The following is a 20,244-nucleotide window of genomic DNA, read 5'->3' on the forward strand; positions in this document are numbered from 1 at the left end:
ACCAAGAAAAGCAATGGGAAGAAGACAGGGAATAAGAGAACCGCATGGTGCACCTACATTACGCCAAAGGAACAACATTCGAATCACTTCCTTTTGTTGTTGAGACTGGAGAATCTCTTGCTTCGTGATTTCTGGATGTGGAATGAATAACAGGAGTCTCTACGCCTTCCCCCCCCCCCTTACCGCCCCCCCTTCAATTCGATGGCGTCTCATCATCTAGAAATCCGATAGAAGAATTTTCAACCTCTACCACTGATTTACTTCAACGCGTTTAGGTGGCTTGTTGGGACCAGGCGAAACTACTGCCATCCGGCCAGAACTGTGGGTTCTTAGATTGCTCTGGGAGAAGGTTCATAGAGCTAGAACACAGGAAATTTTAGTTCATTTTATTACATAACAGAAAAAAAGATTTACTTGGACACCCTTCTTTGCCACAGGAGTACTGGGTAATTTAAAACTGTTATAGATTAGCAGACCATCACTAGATGCACTAATTAACAATCTCTTCACTTGAGTTACAATGTTTAACTTCAAGGACAGTAAAAGTTCATCTGAAATCTTAGCAAATGTTGGTCCTATGCTATAATGCTGACTGCTGTAACTGAGATCTCGAACTGGGGCTAGCTCCGGCATGCTAGACATTAAATTGACCTCAACTTCAGGGCGCTGTAGAGCTGGTCTTCAGGAGCGCCTGCCGTACATTGCTGCGGATTGCAGTGAACCCTTGTTGATGTCTGTGGTATCGACTCGTATTTCCAACTTTGAAGTGACAACACGATCCTTGTATGATACCACATGACTGAAATCCTGATTTGTCGTAATGGCGTTACAGAAAATAGATTCTCTCCTAAAGCAACACAATTGGTACTCACAAATCCATCAAATATACACAAATAAATTGTATTTTCTTTCGACATTGCGAATGTCAGTACAGATACTGAATACTGAGACCTGCTGCTCTTCTTCTATAATGGTATCATCAAAGACTCTCTCAGCCCTGAAGTATGTTACCGAGCGACGTCGCGCAGTGGTTGGCATACTGGACACGCATTCGGGAGGACAACAGTTCATACCCGCGTCAGGCCATCCTGATTTATGTTTTCCGTGATTTCCGTTATCGCTCCAGGCAAGTGCCTCGATGGTTCCTTTGAAAGCCCAAGGCTGATTTCCTTCCCAATCCTTGACACAATCTCAGACTGTGCTTAGACTCCAATGACCTCGATGTCGACGGGACTTTAAACCCAATAACCCTTCGTTGCAGAAGGATGTTCTCGCTGATGCTGAGTGTTTTCCCGAAGCTGGAGAGATGCGATGCGAGTGACGGGTGGTGTTTTTCGGCAGATGTGGAAGCGGCGGTGCAGCGAGCTGGCCTTCTCCTGGGGGACCATCGACATGACGAGCCTGGACGAGCCGCGGGCCAACTTCCGCGGCCAGATGGCGCTGGACCCCATCACGGGGCGCATGCAGCCGCAGTTTCCCCGCTGGCAGACCAACCTCAGGGTGAGTGCGCCCCAACCTGGCTTGCTCTATGCGCTAATGATACACATAAAATAACTACTTTTACAGTCAGTGATGTATATCTGCATCTACGAGGGCATACTGTAAAGTAATTCGTCCCAGTTTTTTATTCTGTTCTCAGTATCGGTTGGTGTATTATTACATGTCATGTACACAACTGGCCATTGAAATTGCTACACCAAGAAGAAATGCAGATGATAAACGGGTATTCATTGGACAAATATATTATACTAGAACTGACGTGTGATTATATTTTCACGCAATTTGGGTTCATAGATCCTGAGAAATCAGTACCCAGGGCAACCACCTCTGGCTGTAATAACGGCCTTGATACGGCTGGGCATTGAGTCAAACAGAGCTTGGATGGCGTGTACAGGTACAGCTGCCCATTCAGCTTTAACACGACACCACAGTTCATCAAGAGTAGTGACTGGCGTATTGTGACGAGCCAGTTGCTCGGCCACTATTGACCAGACGTTTTCAATTGGTGAGAGATCTGGAGAATCTGCTGGCCAGGGCAGCAGTCGAATATTTTCTGTATCCAGAGAGGGCCTGCAACATGCCGTCGTGCATTATCCTTCTGAAATGTAGGGTTTCGCAGGGATCGAATGAAGGGCAGAGCCACGGGTCGTAACACATCTGAAATGTAACGTCCACTGTTCAAAGTGCCGTCAATGCGAACGAGAGGTGACCGAGACGTGTAACCAGTGGCACACCATACCATCACGCCGGGTGATACGCCAGTATGGCGATGACGAATACACGCTTCCAATGTGCATTCACCGCGATGTCGCCAAACACGGATGCGACCATCATGATGCTGTAAACAGAACCTGGATTCATCCGAAAAAATGACGTTTTGCCATTCGTGCACCCAGGTTCGTCGTTGAGTACACCATCGGAGGCGCTCCTGTCTGTGATACAGCGTCAAGGGTAACCGCAGTCATGGTCTCAGAGCTGATAGTCCATGCTGCTGCAAACGTCGTCGAACTGTTCGTGCAGATGGTGGTTGTCTTGCAAACGTCCCCATCTGTTGACCCAGGGATCGAGACGTGGCTGCACGATCCGTTACAGCCATGCGGATAAGATGCCTGTTATCTCGATTGCTAGTGACACGAGGCCGTTGGGATTCAGCATGGCGTTCCGTATTACCCTCCTGAACCCACCGATTCCATATTCTGCTAACGGTCATTGGATCTCGACCAACGCGAGCAGCAATATCGCAATACGATAAACCGCAATCGCGATAGGCTACAATCCAACCTTTATCAAAGTCGGAAACGTGATGGTACACATTTCTCCTCCTTACACGAGGCATCACAGCAACGTGTCACCAGGCAACGCCGGTCAACTGCTGTTCGTGTATGAGATATCGGTTGGAAACTTTCCTCATGTCAGCACGTTGTAGGTGTCGCCACCGGCGCCAACCTTGTGTGAATGCTCTGAAAAGCTAATCATTTGCATATCACAGCATCTTCTTCCTGTCGGTTAAATTTCGCGTCTGTAGCACGTCATCTTCGTGGAGTAGCAATTTTAATGGCCAGTAACGTATATTACTTGGTTGAATTTCCCGCTTCACTAACGCAAGCTGCAACTATCTGCCGCTAGAGGGCTCCGAATTGCAGGGTGTAACATGGCGGCGTGGAGCATAACTATGTCGGTACGTGAGGAACTGCGTACTGTAACTGATTTTCTAACCGTGTAAAACGCGCCTCCGTAGACGAATGGAAGCTTTGTTCTGTGATAATTGGATCGACATCAGAAATGTTCGTGCTTGTAATGAAGGGAACGGTGGTGGTAAACTCAACGTGTTCGTCGGAACTTGGAGTGTTTCCAGAACTTAAAGAACACCTTCGAAAACTTCACTTTGACATGATAGTTATGAAACGGTGCATGAATCCGTCAACAATGTCAAACTTTTTACAGTCATGGTGTCAACAAACTGGTTTCTCCTCGGGAGAAATGTGGCGGTCGCCAGGGTCACGATGTTGAGAAATGAAAATAAATCTACGTATGAAGAATAAAGATGTAGAATGTTAATAAAGTTTGCTTTATTTTAAAAAATCTTTTAAGTGTTTTCACATAAAAAATTCGGGGCATTACTTTTTAGCAAGTCCTTGTTGGCATCTATTCCGCCAGCGACGTTACTGTACATGGCGGAATTACTTCTCATTTTCCGTCCTGTTCCAGTCACAAATGGAGTGACGGGGAGAAAGCATTGTCTCTGTACTGTGCGGGGTCTCATCTTCCTTATTTTGTCCTGACGTGAGATGACTGCTAGAAACAGTACAATTGTTCTTTAGTTTGTCGGAAATGCTGGTTGTCTAAATGATAACCTTGTGAAACTGCTAAGGTGCGTATAGGGCTTCACATGAGGTTGTAGTACTAAACTACAATTATTCTCTTCAGTGTGGACTACAGTGATGGCACGACATGCGTGCTGTGCTGATGATGTGAACTATCTAGTGCTAGTCTCTCTACCTCCGCGTAAGTACTGCATCCTGTACACACTCTAACATATTTACTGCTTTCAAGCCTCTCCATTTTTAAGCCCTCGCGCGCGCACACACTAATATAATCAGACCTAAGTTCCCTTCACGACTCAATATGTTTCCTAATTTATCGATCTCTTCTTTTCATTACGTTGTCTTACATTTCTGTTGTTGTGGTTGTTATTTTGTTCTTCTTATTTATTAATAATCCGTTTTACTCATTTAATTTCCAGCATTCTTCTGTAGCACCACGCTTCTAAAGATTCTCCTTACTTCCTGTGTGAAGTGTTTATCGTCACATTTTACTTTCGTTCAGATGGCTCTAAGCACTATGGGACTTAACATCTGAGGTCATCAGTCCCCTAGACTTAGAACTACTTAAACCTAACTAACCTAAGCACATCACACACATTCATGCCCGAGGCTGGATTCGAACCTGCGACCGTAGCGGCAGCGCGGTTCTGGACTGACGCGCCTAGAACCCGTCAGAAACAGTGGCCGGGTTTTACTTTCGTCAAATACCATCAGAAAACATTTCCTAACATTTAAATTTATATTGTTCACGGCGTTTCTTGTTATGTCCAGTCTACATTTTATATTCTCTTTACTACGGATATCGCACGTTTATTTTGCTCGCGAGATACTCATCTACTACTTTGTGTTTAGTTTCCGAAAATAATTTCCTTAACATCACCTGACTGAATTCACCTGGATTCCATTACCCTGCTTTACATTCATTATTTATCTTATATCATCTTTTCAAGACTATCGAATCCGTTCAATTGATGTCCCTTTTCCGCCCCCGACGGAATTAGTGTCATCGGCAATTCTCAGCTCAGTGTCATTAATGCCTCTGTAGACTAATTTGCTAACGCACCCTAGTGGAGAAAAAAAATTATCCGTGCTATTTGACCGGAAATTGGAGAAGTGGTGTCTTAAACCTTCTGATCACCAGACTGCGTGCCAATGTCCGGAGTGTAAACCCCCAAACCTCGCCGCAGCCTCTCTGTGAGGAGGACGCGAGAAATTGTTTACGGTTATTTGTTCATCAGATTCGGACATTACGCCCGGCGACACTCTTACTATTCTTCTAAGGAGCAGGTGAACGCTGTTCCGGTGTATACTAGTCTCCCTGTATTTCCACCATAACAACACACACGTGTGGGGAAGAGTGGGGAGGAAGGGGGGAAGGGAAAAGTCGGACATACAGATGCCTGTGGGGAAAGATATGTTAAGCACTTCTTGCGATAAATGGTGATGCGGCATATAGTAACGGGTCACCAGGCTGTGCATCAATGCTTTGGATGTAATACTAAGCTGCACCTTGGTATCAGGCAGTGGCAGCGTCTGACGCGGCTGGTAGTGACCTATTTCTAGAGTAATAACGGTAAGCTTGGCACATTATCCTCCTTTCGATGTCGCTAATGGACAGTACCTAGCATTTGTAGACTTAGAGAAAGCTTTTGACAATGTTCCATGGAATACTCTCTTTCAAATTCTGAAGGTGGCAGGGGTAAAATACAGGGAGCGAAAATCTATTTACAATTTGTACAGAAAGCAGATGGCAGTTATAAGAGTCGAGGGACATGAACGGGAAGCAGTGGTTGGGAAGGGAGTGAGACAGGGTTGTAGCCTCTCCCCGATGTTATTCAATCTCTATTTTGAGCAAGCAGTGAGCAAATAAAAGAAAAATTTGGAGTAGGTATTAAAATCCATGGAGAAGAAATAAAAACTTTGAGGTTTGCCGATGAAATTCTAATTCTGTCAGAGACAGCAAAAGACTTGGAAGAGCAGTTGAAAGGAATGGACAAGGTCTTGAAAGGAGCTTCAACAAAAGCAAAACGAGGATAATGGAATGTAGTTGAATTAAGTCGGGCGAGGCTGAGGGAATTAGATTAGCAAATGAGACACTTAAAGTAGTAAATGAGTTTTGCTATTTGGGGAGCAAAACAACTGATGATGGTCGAAGTAGAGAGGATATAAAATGTAGACTGGCAATGGCAAGGAAAGCGTTTCTGAAGAAGAGAAATTTGTTAACATCGAGTATAGACTTAAGTGTCAGCAAGTCGTTTCTGAAAGTATTCGTATGGAGTGTAGCCATGTATGGAAGTGAAACATGGACGATAAATAGTTTGGACAAGAAGAGGGCAGCGTGGAGGGTAAAAATCGTAGAGGGAGACCAGACTAAGCATATTCAGAAGGATGTAGGTTGCAGTAGGTACTGGGAGATGAAGAAGCTTGCACAGGATAGAGTAGCATGGAGAGCTGCAACAAACCAGTCTCAGGACTGAAGACCACAACAACAACAAACAACGGTAAGCTTGGCGTCTCCGTCCCTGTTGTTAGAGACGCTTAAAGTAAGCAATGAAACGGGTTTCGCCATTTCTTCCGTTTTGCCTCATCGTTCGTCTCTTCTTTTCCGGTTTTCCCCACACTCCATGATTCACTTTCATACAATGGCGTTCTGCAGACGTACATTCTCAGAAATCCCTTAGAGGCCAATGTTCGATACTAATAAACTCCTTTTAGCATCTTTGCCTGTGATACCATTATTTTCCTCTCGCTTTTGTTTACTCTCAGGTCATATCTAGTAGTCATTAGTCATTTCATTTCATTCAGCAGATCCCGTAATTTTTCCTTGTTTTCAAGGGGGATAGCAATGCCATCAAATATTATCATTGATATCCTTTCACAGCTAAACCTTTCGTTTATTTCTGTCATTGATTCTTTGATTTACAGGTCAAAAAATAAAGCAGAAAGATTGCATCCCCACCGCACTCCCTTTAGAATACGGGCAAATATCTCTTTGTACACTCCTGGAAATGGAAAAAAGAACACATTGACACCGGTGTGTCAGACCCACCATACTTGCTCCGGACACTGCGAGAGGGCTGTACAAGCAATGATCACACGCACGGCACAGCGGACACACCAGGAACCGCGGTGTTGGCCGTCGAATGGCGCTAGCTGCGCAGCATTTGTGCACCGCCGCCGTCAGTGTCAGCCAGTTTGCCGTGGCATACGGAGCTCCATCGCAGTCTTTAACACTGGTAGCATGCCGCGACAGCGTGGACGTGAACCGTATGTGCAGTTGACGGACTTTGAGCGAGGGCGTATAGTGGGCATGCGGGAGGCCGCGTGGACGAACCGCCGAATTGCTCAACACGTGGGGCGTGAGGTCTCCACAGCACATCGATGTTGTCGCCAGTGGTCGGCGGAAGGTGCACGTGCCCGTCGACCTGGGAGCGGACCGCAGCGACGCACGGATGCACGCCAAGACCGTAGGATCCTACGCAGTGCCGTAGGGGACCGCACCGCCACTTCCCAGCAAATTAGGGACACTGTTGCTCCTGGGGTATCGGCGATGACCATTCGCAACCGTCTCCATGAAGCTGGGCTACGGTCCCGCACACCGTTAGGCCGTCTTCCGCTCACGCCCCAACATCGTGCAGCCCGCCTCCAGTGGTGTCGCGACAGGCGTGAATAGAGGAACGAATGGAGACGTGTCGTCTTCAGCGATGAGAGTCGCTTCTGCCTTGGTGCCAATGATGGTCGTATGCGTGTTTGGCGCCGTGCAGGTGAGCGCCACAATCAGGACTGCATACGACCGAGGCACACAGGGCCAACACCCGGCATCATGGTGTGGGGAGCGATCTCCTACACTGGCCGTACACCACTGGTGATCGTCGAGGGGACACTGAATAGTGCACGGTACATCCAAACCGTCATCGAACCCATCGTTCTACCATTCCTAGACCGGCAAGGGAACTTGCTGTTCCAACAGGACAATGCACGTCCGCATGTATCCCGTGCCACCCAACGTGCTCTAGAAGGTGTAAGTCAACTACCCTGGCCAGCAAGATCTCCGGATCTGTCCCCCATTGAGCATGTTTGGGACTGGATGAAGCGTCGTCTCACGCGGTCTGTACGTCCAGCACGAACGCTGGTCCAACTGAGGCGCCAGGTGGAAATGGCATGGCAAGCCGTTCCACAGGACTACATCCAGCATCTCTACGATCGTCTCCATGGGAGAATAGCAGCCTGCATTGCTGCGAAAGGTGGATATACACTGTACTAGTGCCGACATTGTGCATGCTCTGTTGCCTGTGTCTATGTGCCTGTGGTTCTGTCAGTGTGATCATGTGATGTATCTGACCCCAGGAATGTGTCAATAAAGTTTCCCCTTCCTGGGACAATGAATTCACGGTGTTCTTATTTCAATTTCCAGGAGTGTATGTATTGTACTGTATGTTAACTGGGGAGGTACAAGCGACGGAGAGGCTCCGTCTCCGCCGTCCACAACCCCACGACGACTACCGCAGTCCACTTCACCCCTCCGCCGCCCCACACCGAACCCAGGGTTATTGTGCGGTTCGGCCCCCGGTGGACCCCGCAGGAAGTGTCTCACACCAGACGAGAGTAACCCCTATGTTTGCGTGGTAGAGTAATGGTGGTGTACGCGTACGTGGAGAACTTGTTTGCGCAGCAATCGCCGACATAGTGTAACTGAGGCGGAGTAAGGGGAACCAGCCCGCATTCGCCGAGGCAGATGGAAAACCGCCTAAAAACCATCCACAGACTGGCCGGTTCACCGGACATCGACACAAATCGGCCGGGCGGATTCGTGCCGGGGACCAGGCGCTCCTTCCCGCCCGGAAAGCCGTGTGTTAGACCGCACGGCCAACCGGGCGGGCAAATATCTCTTGGTCTTCTGTTCTTATTGTTCTCTCTTGGTTCCTGTGCAGTTGTACGTTATGCTTCTTTCGATATCGCTAATGGAATGATTGGTAGACCGAACGACCTGGAATTCGACCGATATGTACAAGTTTTTAGGAAATCCGTTGCTTGCTGGGCAGTTACAAATGCAGCAGTTGAGTGAGGGCGTCTGTTGTCTTAACTAAACGTCCCAGCAGGCACGATGGCTACATGTTGCCTGTGGCCTGGCCACTAGAGATCCCATTCTAACAGTCCGCGTGTGTTCGTCAGCTAGAAACTCCAAAAAATACTCGGGTTGACCATCATAAACAAGAGAACTGCCATGGTGCATCGATCATCGTCGTCTTACTGCAGGGAAACGTTGCCCCTGGGTGCAGTCAGCCGATTCGCTACTGTCTGCCAGTCAGCTGCTAGAGAAGCACGAGCAGTAGGCTACCACACAGGTACCGCTCAATAGGCATCTTCGCTTCATACTGTCTAGTGACAAACCGAAATGTGGCGTATGCTGGCGCCAGATAACCGAAATAACGCTGTGTTTGTAGGGAAGACCAGACGCGGAACCCAGCAGTTTCGTCCCCCTGAAGAGGACCACTGCAAAGACGGCCGAAATCTCTGCTTAATGTCTGCTTAATCTTTGTTTTAGTGTTTCATAGCGAAGTGGCCTGACACCCGAAAGTATTTTGTTGAGAGTTTATTTCTGTACCTCTCTCAAGTAAACCGAAAAGGCTTGTCGCAAGTCATACTTCTTCGAAAGTTTTTCACGGATTTCAGCTGCTGTTCGATTTATTCTAACAACACTCTACATTATTCCATGCAACTATACCATACAATTAATTTTCGTTCTCAATTCATGAACACTCTGTGAAAGATTACATCCTCCCAGCAATTTACAGATTGATTCTTACAAAGAAGAAAACAGCAACTAGCATATTGATAATGCTATGTATTTACACAGTTAAAGCCGTTAAGGGTTTCGAAACGACAGGTTCATCTTCAGACAGCTATTCACGTCTAGACGCACATTTGTTGACGTTTTACATTATTTTTCTTCTCTCTGTTCCCTTTGGGGTGAAAGATCCTTGGGGTGGTTATGCCCTACAGGAAAAGAGATGTTAACACTGCTTACTTAAGCGTAACTATCCCTAATATAGTTATGTAACTATAACTAAAACAGCCCAACTTGAAAGATTTGTTTACATTGTGATTAATCGCTGTTAGGGAGTCACCCTTAAATACCTTGTTTCCAACATCGTTATTTACTGGAGGGCATCACCAACACAAGAACCTTCACCACAAGAGGGAATAGAGCGCAGAAACGAACGTAAAGCATCAATAAATGTACATCTAGACTTGGACAGCCGCCTGAAGATGAACCTATCAGTTCGAAACCGGTAAGGGCGTTATTTGTACAAATGAACAGATCAATAATGTCTGGTTGCTTTTTCCTTCTTTGCAAGCATCAAGCTGTAATTTGTACATGTCCACTGCCTCAAAATGCCAGTTTTCGATAAAATAGTTCCCAGCAGTTGCAAAACGTACGTACGTACCACGAGCGTCGGTCGATAACAGGGCGACGCCATGAGGAAAGCAGCGAAAGTGTCAAATACAGCGTGACACACAGCACGAAGTCAAATGATACATCCGCATCAACTAAAAATGTCGTCTGACTAGTGCCTCCCATCAGGTAGACCGTTCGCCTGGTGCAAGTCTTTCGATTTGACGCCACGTCGCCGACTTGCGCGTCGATGGGGATGAAATGATGAAGATTAGGACAACACAACACTCAGTCCCTGAGCGGAGAAAATCTCCGATCCAGCAGGGAATCGAACCCGGGCCCTTAAGATTGACATTCTCTCTCGCTGACCCCTTTTTTGTGTAATCTCATTTTGTTTGTTTTCGTTCGTTGCATCTGCTTGGGGCGGACGTCGCAAGACACCCGTTTCAGTTCGTCATCGATCCATTAACTCAGTTTTTTTTTTTTATTGCAGAGGGCAGCTAACTCTCTGTCCGAACACGCTGAGATACCGTGCCGGCAGTTAATGATGGACACACAACACCCACTCCCCTGCCGGGGATCGAACCCGGGCCCCCTGCATCCGCATCAACTGAACCTTACTGTCTCGTTTCGGGAATAGCACTCATGTGCTGCGCTACTTTCGCCGGATGGGAAATACCAATTCTGAAAGTCGAATTATATTCTGAGAGAGAAGCCATTTAAACAGATTATCAGCGCAGAAGGACAATTGGTATCGACAAGTCCTGCAGAGTAATGGCGTAACAAGAAAGTCGTCTTCTTTTTTTTGTTATTACGTAATCAGATCGTCGGGAAGTGGCAGTTTGTACGGCTCTCTCAGGGCGGATTCGAATTAGCGTCACGTCGCCGTTCGGGCGAGGGAGGGCCGCTGCCAATTAGGGAGCCGAGCCATCAGCGGGCTGACGGGGCGGCGCTAATTGTCGCTGGCGGGCGACGCGTTCCGGCGCGGCGCGGCGCGGCCACGTCCCGTCCCCTGTACAATGGGGCGAGCCGAGCGCAGCCCGCCTGCCTGTGCAGTGGGACGCGACAGGCCAGACAGACACGCTGCAGCTGGGGCATCGCACTTTGTTCTGGTGGCGCGCAGCGCTGACGCTAATGTTACTGCAGGCCTCTGGGTCTGGCGGGGCGCACATGGGCAGTCTCGTTTAATACCACAGCTGCCTCCAAAGCCTTCGGTCAGGGCCGCGGCGTTGTTACTACCGTTGTCCGCATTGCTATTGAGTTTTCATTTGACCACAGTGTAGCTCGAGATAATTTTGTTACAGTGCTTACCAGTATTAACTAACTATCCTAGACGATGATAGAGCTATAATATGTAGGACAAGCTAAGGCACATTGCAATAAAAACACGTCGGAAACTACACTGCTGGCCATTAAAATTGCTACACCACGAAGATGACGTGCTACAGACGCGAAATTTAACCAACAGGAAGAAGATGCTGTGATACGCAAATGATTAGCTTTTCAGAGCATTCACACAAGGCTGCCGCCGGTGAAGACACCTACAACGTGCTGACATGAGGAAAGTTTCCAACCGATTTCTCATACACAAACAGCAGTTCACCGCCGTTGCCTGGTGACACGTTGTTGTGATGCCTCGAGTAAGGAGGAGAAATGGGTACCATCACGTTTCCGGCTTTGATAAAGGTCGGATTGTAGCCTATCGCGATTGCGGTTTATCGTATCGCGACATTGCTGCTCGCGTTGGTCGTGATCCAATGACTGTTAGCAGAATATGTAATCGGTGGGTTCAGGAGGGTAATACGGAACGCCCAACGGCCTCGTATCACTAGCAGTCGAGATGACAGGAATCTTATCCGCACGGCTGTAACGGATCGTGCAGCCACGTCTCGATCCCTGAGTCAACAAATGGGGACATTTGCAAGACAACAACCATCTGCACGAACAGTTCGACGACCTTCGCAGCAGCCTGGACTATCAGCTCGGAGACCATGGCTGCGATTACCCTTGACACTACATCACAGACAGGAGCGCCTGCGATGGTGTGCTCAACGACGAACCTGGTTGTATGAATGGCAAAACGTCATTTTTTCGGATGCATACAGGCTCTGTTTACAGCATCATGATGGTCGCATCTGTGTTAGGCGACATCGCGGTGAACGCACATTGGAAGCGTGTATTCGTCATCGCCATACTGGCGTATCACCCGGCGTGATGGTATGGCGTGCCATTGGTTACACGTCTCGGTCAGCTCTTGTTCGCATTAACGCCACTTTGAACAGTGGAAGTTACATTTCAGATGCGTTACGACCCGTGGCTCTACCCTTCATTCGATCCCTGCGAAACCCTACATTTCTGCAGGATAATGCACGACCGCATGTTGCAGGTCCTGTACGGGCCTTTCTGAATACAGAAAATGTTCGACTGCTGCCCTGGCCAGCACATTCTCCAGATCTCTCACCAATTGAAAACGTCTGGTCAATGGTGGCCGAGCAATTTGCTCGTCACAATACGCCAGTCAATACTGTTGATGAACTGTGGTATCGTGTTGAAGCTGCATGTGCAGCTGTACCTGTACACGCCATCCAAGCTCTGTTTGACTCAATGCCCAGGCAAGAGGTGGTTGTTCTGGGTACCGATTTCTCACGATCTATGCACCCAAATTGCGTGAAAATGTAATCACATGTCAGTTCTAGTATATTTGCGCAATGAATACCCGTTTATCATCTGCATTTCTTCTTGGTGTAGCAATTTTAATGACCAGTAGTGTATAAGGATTTTTTTTTTTTATTCCGATTTTGGCCGTCTAGGGACCGCGTTAAACAACTATTTTTCAATGTACATTTCTCCTATTGCGCTCCTCCTCTTTTCTCTTCTGCCAGTATGTCTTCATCCTCTCTCTGTGCTGCTCCCTTCGGTCTTCTGTCCACACTGTTCCTCCAGTTCTTCTCTTCTTCACTTCAAATCCTTCAAAATGTTGAATTTTGTCTCTCATTAAGTCTCTGTTGGTTATATCATCTTCTCCTATACCCATCTCCTCTAAGTCTGCTTTGACTTCTTTGAACCAGGTAATTTGGGTTCTGGGGTTCTTGTCAAAAAACATGAATATTTTCTTTGTCAGCCTTTCATCATTCATTCTTTTCAAATGGGCGTAAAAGCTTACTCTTCTCTTCCTCATAGTATCTCCCACTTTGTCAATTTTGTCATACACTTCTCTATTACTTCTAAGCTTCCAAGTCCGATTCTCAAACCTCGGCCCAAGTACTCTTCTAATGATTTTTCGCTCCTTTTTTGCTATAGCTTCCATTTCCTTGTTAGTGTTCATTGCTAAACATTCAGATGCATACAGACACTCTGGCTTAATCACAGTGTTGTAGTGCCTTATTTTTGCGTTAATTGATACTGACTTCTTGTTGTACACATTCTTTGTTAGCTGGAATGCCATTTCCATTTTTCTTGTTCTTGTTTTATTTCCTTCTTTATCTGAAGCATTGGGCTGGATGATTTCCCCTAAATATTTGAAATTAGAAACCTTCTTTATCTGGCCATACTTTGTAATCATATTGTTCGGTGCCTCTTTTACATTGGTTAGGTACTCTGTCTTTTCAAAGGAGATTTTCAGTCCTGCTTTTTCTGCTGTTTCATTCAGAATATTGATCTGTTTGACTGCTTCTTCCAAACTTCCTGCCAGAATCGCTAAGTCATCCGCAAAAGCGAGGCAATCTACTTCTAATCCATCCTTTCTTCTTCCTAATCTGATTTTTTGTATTCCTTCTTCAGTCGTTTTCTTCCTCCACTCTCTAATAACTTTTTCTAACACACAGTTGAATAGGGTAGGTGACAACCCATCTCCTTGTCTTAATCCTGTTCTGATTTTGAATGGTCTGGATACCTCACCACGGAACTTTACTTTTGCATAGGTATCCGTAAGTGTTTCTTTGACGATTGCGACTGTTTTCTTGTCTGCTCCAAACTCCCTAAGGATGTTAACCAAGGTTGTTCTGTCAACGGAGTCGTACGCCTTCTTGAAGTCAACAAACGTGATAAAGATGTCTTTTCCTCTTAATCGTCTATATTTAATAATTAACTTCAAGTTTAAAATTTGCTCCACACAAGATCTTCCCTTCCTAAAGCCTGCTTGGTATTCACCAATTTCTTGATCAAGTTGTTTCTCCAATCTGTTTTGTAGGGCCTTAGATAGAATTTTATACGTTACCGGAAGTAAAGATATCCCTCTGTAGTTATTTGCATCGGTTTTATCCCCTTTCTTGAAGATGGGGTGGATTAATGCAGTTTTCCATTCTTCCGGTATACGTTATTATTATTGATATTAAAATATTAGAAGAAACTGATGTGAACGTAAGTCTGAAAATCTTCCTTCGGGGTGGTGTGGAAAGATGCATCATTAATGCCTAGTAAAACTACATCGTTCCATAGACCTTTTCAGGTCTCAATCTTACATGATGTACATATACAGACTGAAGCAGTGAATGAAAATTTGTAAAGGGGACAGGATTCGCTCGCACCCGGAGCTCCTGCTGGGTAGTAGGCTGATGCGCTAACCAGTCACCCGGAAACAGCAAGTTCGCACAACTACACGGTCTCCTCTAGCACGCCTCCCTCCTCATTCCAAATTCCCATTCACGCCTCAGCCCACTTGGTATTTCCCACAAACTCGAGGAGCAGTGGTTAGTGCTTCTGTCTAGTGAGCAGGAGTCCCGGGTGCGAATCCTGGCCTTGGTACAAATTTTCATTCGTTGCTTTAGTCTGAATATGTATATCGTATATGTTTGAGACTTGGAAAGGAATAAATTCATTGGTTTCAAATCAGGCGATTGGGCAGACTGCACAGTTTATCCCCATCAACCAATCCATCTATTCGGAAACTGTTTATCGAGATAATGGCGAACTAACAGTGTGAAGTGACATGGAGCACCATTGTGCAAAAATCCACATTCACTGGATGAAATGTAAAGGTATATCATTGGGTCAGTGAAGCAGCTCGTGTTAGAGAGATTGTAGATATAGTTGCCCTGTAAGGCGAATGAGAAGGGAGACGGGGTCAGTAAGGAGGATGGTGGTGGTGATGAACTTCAGCTTATGTATCTTGTCGCAGCTCAGGAGGGTTTTCATAAGCCCTGTCGTGATTTTTATAGTAACTGAAGATTACATGATGTGAAAAGCCCCCTCATGTATACTAACAAGAAAACTGTCTGTTCGAACATGTTAATCTCCAAAACTGCTGGACGAATTTTCATGGGATTTTCGCGTACCTTGTGGCAGAGTATAGGCTTTATTTCATCAAAATCGAATCAAGAAAAAAAGATATCGTAATGTAAAGTTTTAACTAAAATCATCAGTTCAGCTTAGTATTTCGGGTATTAAATCGTCGTTAGTGTTTTTTCCCAACTGAGTGACAGATGTATTTTTGGAAGTTCACATCACTGACAAAGTGCCGCAGTCTCACCTATACACGAATTTACGACTCTTTCTATTAATATTCTTTGCTAGGAAAAACGAATTTATCGAGTTTGATTTGTAATTTGAGTGTGTGCTCATTACATTTTGATTTCGTTTTGCTTATCAATAAAAGTGCCTAGAAAATGGTAAAGTTTTCCTGAATACTCCAGAGCATCTGAAAGACTGAGAGCTATACGGTTTCAAGAGTCCTATATTATCGTTAGGCGAGACTTGCTGTAGCACAAGAACATCAGGCTTAACTTGCTCTTCGGAAACACCTTCAGAAAGCGAGATGCAACATAACTAAGAGTGTGACATGCATTATCTCGCTCCTCGGAACCTTTCACTCACAGAGGCTGAAAGCTACTTCTTCTCAACTTACCCGCCTCTAGGGCCGAGGTGACTGACGCGTATTTGTACCGTGGCGCTCGAGTCAGGGGTAATCTGGTTCGAATCTTGGTGGTGAAAAATTTAGGCCAACGAGGGGAGAAGAGGTGGTGGCCTGAACTTCCTGATCACCAGACTTCCGCTCGACGGAAGATCCGTACCCAAAGACTGGAAAGTCGCACAGATCACACCAATATTCAAGCAAGGTAGTAGGAGTAATCCGCTTAATTACAGGCCTATATGATTAACATCGATAAGCAGCAGGATTTTGGAATATATATTGTGTTCGAACATTATGAATCAGCTTGAAGAAAACGGTCTATTGACACACAGTCAACATGGGTTTAGAAAACATCGTTCTTGTGAAACACAACTAGCTCTTTATTCGCATGAAGTGTTCGGTGCTACTGACCAAGGATTTCAGATCGATTCCGTATTTCTGGATTTCCGGAAGGCTTTTGACACTATACCACACAAGCGGCTCGTAGTGAAATGGCGTGCTTATGGAATATCGTCTGTTATGTGACTGGATTTGTGACTTCCTGTCAGAGGGTCACAGTTCGCAGTAATTGTCGGAAAGTCATCGAGTAAAACAGAAGTGATTTCTGGCGTTCCCCAAGGTAGTGTTATAAGCCCTTTGCTGTTCCTTATCTATATAAACGATTTTGGAGACAATCTGAGCAGCCGTCTTCGGTTGTTTGCAGATGACGCTGTCGTTTATCGACTAACAAAGTCATCAGAAGATCAAAACAAACTGCAAAACGATCTAGAAAAGATATCTGAATGGCGAGAAAATTGACAGTTGACCCTAACTAACGAAAAGTGTGAGGTCATCCACATGGGTGCTGAAAGGAATCTATTAAATTTGTGTTACACGATAAATCAGTCAAATATGAAGGTCCCAAATTCAACTAAATACCTAGGAATTACAATTACGAACAAGTTAAATTGGAAGGAACACACAGAAAATTTTGTAGGGAAGGCTAACTAAAGACTGCCTCTTATTGGCGGGACACTTAGAAAATGTAACAGACCTACTAAGGAGACAGCCTACACTATGCTCGTCCGTCCTCTTTTAGAATACTGCTGCGCGGTGTGGGATCCTTACCAGACAGGACTGACAGAGTACATCGAAAAAGTCCAAAGAAATGTAGCACATTTTGCATTACCGCGGAATATGGGAGAGTGTGTCACAGAAATGATACAGGATCTGGTCTGGACATAATTAAAAGAAAGGCGTTTTTAGTTGCGACGGAATCTTGTCAAGAAATTCCAATCACCAACTTTCTCCTCCGAATGCGAAAATATTTTTTTGACACCGACCTACATAGAGAGAAACGATCACCACGATAAAATAAGGGAAATCAGAGCTCGTACGGAAAGATTCTGGTGTTCGTTCTTTCCGCGCGCTATACGAGATTGGAATAATAGAGGCTTGTGAAGGTAGTTCGATGAACCCTCTGCCAGGCACTTGAGTGTGATTTGCAGAGTACCGATGTAGATGCAGAATGGCCTAAGTTAAATACCAGATCTCTCTATAATATTTCATGAAGTGACGGTGTGGGACACTGTTGATGGTGATCCGTCCTTCAGATGGGGACGTTAAACTTGGTGCCTCTTTGGTGCTACTCGCGAGCAGTAGACTATGTGCCGGCAGAGGGTTTTACCCTTTACGTTTGTTCGTCGTCGTCGTCGTCGTCGTCATCATCATCATCATCATCATCATCATCATCATCATCCAACAACACAAACATTACACTACTACTACTACTACTACTACTACTACACACACACACACACACACACACACACACACACACACACACACACACACACACACACGTGTAGTGTTACAAAAAATATAATAGGGCATGTTGTAAATAACGTAAAACAAACTTCTCTCCAATGTAGCATCATATAAGCAGAAATTTTGATGGGAAGTGGTGCAGGCGGGCGAGTTTTTATACCTTGAAGTCTGCTTACTCGCAATAGCTTACCATTCCGCTTTAAAAGTGTACAGTTCCCGGTGAGCTAATGTTACGCCAGGACTGTAAACACAGCACAAGGTTAGACGCTGCGCGTTGCGGGCGTGGACCTTAGTGCCACTTGCTTTGAGTGTGGCTAGCTCTGCATGGCGCCCTCCCGTGTTCGTTAAGTAAAGCAGCTAGTCGTTGATGTTCCCAATAACACCACTTCAAGCGTTGTACACAGAGAAGCTTTACAAGTAAAAAATAATTTCGACTATTGCGAAGTCCTGGAAACAGCTATAAATAAATACCCGGACAACGCTGGATTTTTCAGCTAGTCAGTGAATAATGTCCATGATGGGATCTGAAGAAACACAGCACACCGGGCTAATATGCATTGACAGACAGTAATCCATGGCTGAAAGTCTCAGTCATTTAATCGTGGCACCCATCTAAGGTTATATTGGTAAAGAAGATTTTCATGTCGAATGTTTCATATCGGTATGTGATTAACTTCTTCCATTCTCGCAAATTTCCTTGAACTAGTTAGTGAAGTTTCATCCGCAGTACGCGCTCAAGCTCGGCAGTTAGTACATTATATGGTCTCCTACCTGCAACTATACTACTGGCCATTACAATTGCTACAGCAAGAAGAAATGGAGATGATAAACGGGTATTCATTGGACAAATATGTTACGCTAGAACTAACATGTGATTACAGTTAAACGCAATTTGGGTGCATAGATCCCGAGAAATCAGTTCCCAGAACAACCACCTCTGGCCGTAATAACGGCCTTGATACGATTGGGCATTGATTCAAACAGAGCTTGGATGGCGTGCACAGGTACAGCTGCCCATGCAGCTTCAATACGATACCACAGTTCATCTAAAGTAGTGACTGGTGTATTGTGACGAGCCAGTTGCTCGGCCACCATTGACCAGCCGTTTTCAATTGGTGAGAGATCTGGAGAATATGTTGGCCAGGGCAGGAGTCGAACATTTTCTGTATCCAGAAAGGCCCGTACAGGACCTGTAACATGCGGTTGTGCATTAACCTGCAGAAATGTAGGGTTTGTCAGGGATCGAATGAAGGGTAGAGCCACGGGTCGTAACACATCTGAAATGTAACGTCCACTGTTCACAGTGCCGTCAATGCGAACAAAAGGTGACCAAGACGTGTAACCAATGACACCCCTTACCATCACGCCGGGTGATACGCCAGTATGGCGATTACGAATACACGCTTCCAATGTGCCTTCACCGCGATGTCGCCAAACACGGATGCGACCATCATGATGCTGTAAACAGAACCTGGATTCATCCGAAAAAATGAAGTTTTGCCCTTCGCGCACGCAGGTTCGTCGTTGAAGACACCATCGCAGGCGCTCCTGTCTGTGATGCAGCGTCAAGGGCAACCGCAGCCATGGTCTCAGAGCTGATAGTCCATGCTGCTGCAAACGTCGTCGAACTGTTCGTGCAGATGGTTGTTGTCTTGAAAACGTCCCCATCTGTTGACTCAGGGATCGAGACGTGGCTCCACGATCCGTTACAGCCATACGGATAAGATTCCTGTCATCTCGACTGCTAGTGATAAGAGGCCGTTGGGATCCAGCACGGCGTTCCGTATTACCCTCCTGAACCCACCGATTCCATGTCCTGCTAACAGTCATTGGATCTCGACCAACGCGAGCAGCAATGTCGCTATACGATAACCGCAATCACAATAGGCTACAATCCGATCTTTACCAAAGTCGGAAATGTGATGGTACGCATTTCTCCTCCATACACGAGGCATCACAACAACGTTTCACCAGGCAACGCCGGTCAACTGCTGTTTGTGTATGAGAAATCGGTTGGAAACTTTCCTCATGTCAGCACGTTGTAGGTGTCACCACCGGCGCCAACCTTGTGTGAATGCTCTGAAAAGCTAATCATTGGCATATCACAGCATCTTCTTCCTGTCGTATAAATTTCTCGTCTGTAGCACGTCATATTCGTGATGTAGCAATTTTAATGGCGAGTAGTGTATCGTCTCAAATGAGCCTGTCTCTCACATGCGTTGGTGAAGTCGCGCAAACGTTTGACAGCCGTATGGAACCGAACCTGTCGGTTCCAAACCGGGAACGATGCTATTTATTTCTAATAAGTACCATTATAACAAAGGATGGCTGCTGTTTTTTGTACTTCATTGTAATAATTAAACTATGTA

General features: G+C 45.9%; 1 protein-coding gene across 2 annotated transcripts in view; it reads left to right on the top strand.

Annotated features, from left to right (window-relative positions):
- Positions 1-20,244, top strand: part of LOC124596011 (anoctamin-10) — a 321,895-nt gene that overhangs the window by 209,758 nt on the left and 91,893 nt on the right. For both annotated transcript variants that reach the window (XM_047134964.1, XM_047134965.1), the window contains exon 8: positions 1,342-1,500. In XM_047134964.1, coding sequence (XP_046990920.1) covers positions 1,342-1,500 — 159 coding nt within the window. The remainder of the gene's footprint in view (positions 1-1,341; positions 1,501-20,244) is intronic.

The sequence above is a fragment of the Schistocerca americana genome, chromosome 2 (genome assembly GCF_021461395.2).
Source record: "Schistocerca americana isolate TAMUIC-IGC-003095 chromosome 2, iqSchAmer2.1, whole genome shotgun sequence".
NCBI lineage: Eukaryota > Metazoa > Arthropoda > Insecta > Orthoptera > Acrididae > Schistocerca > Schistocerca americana.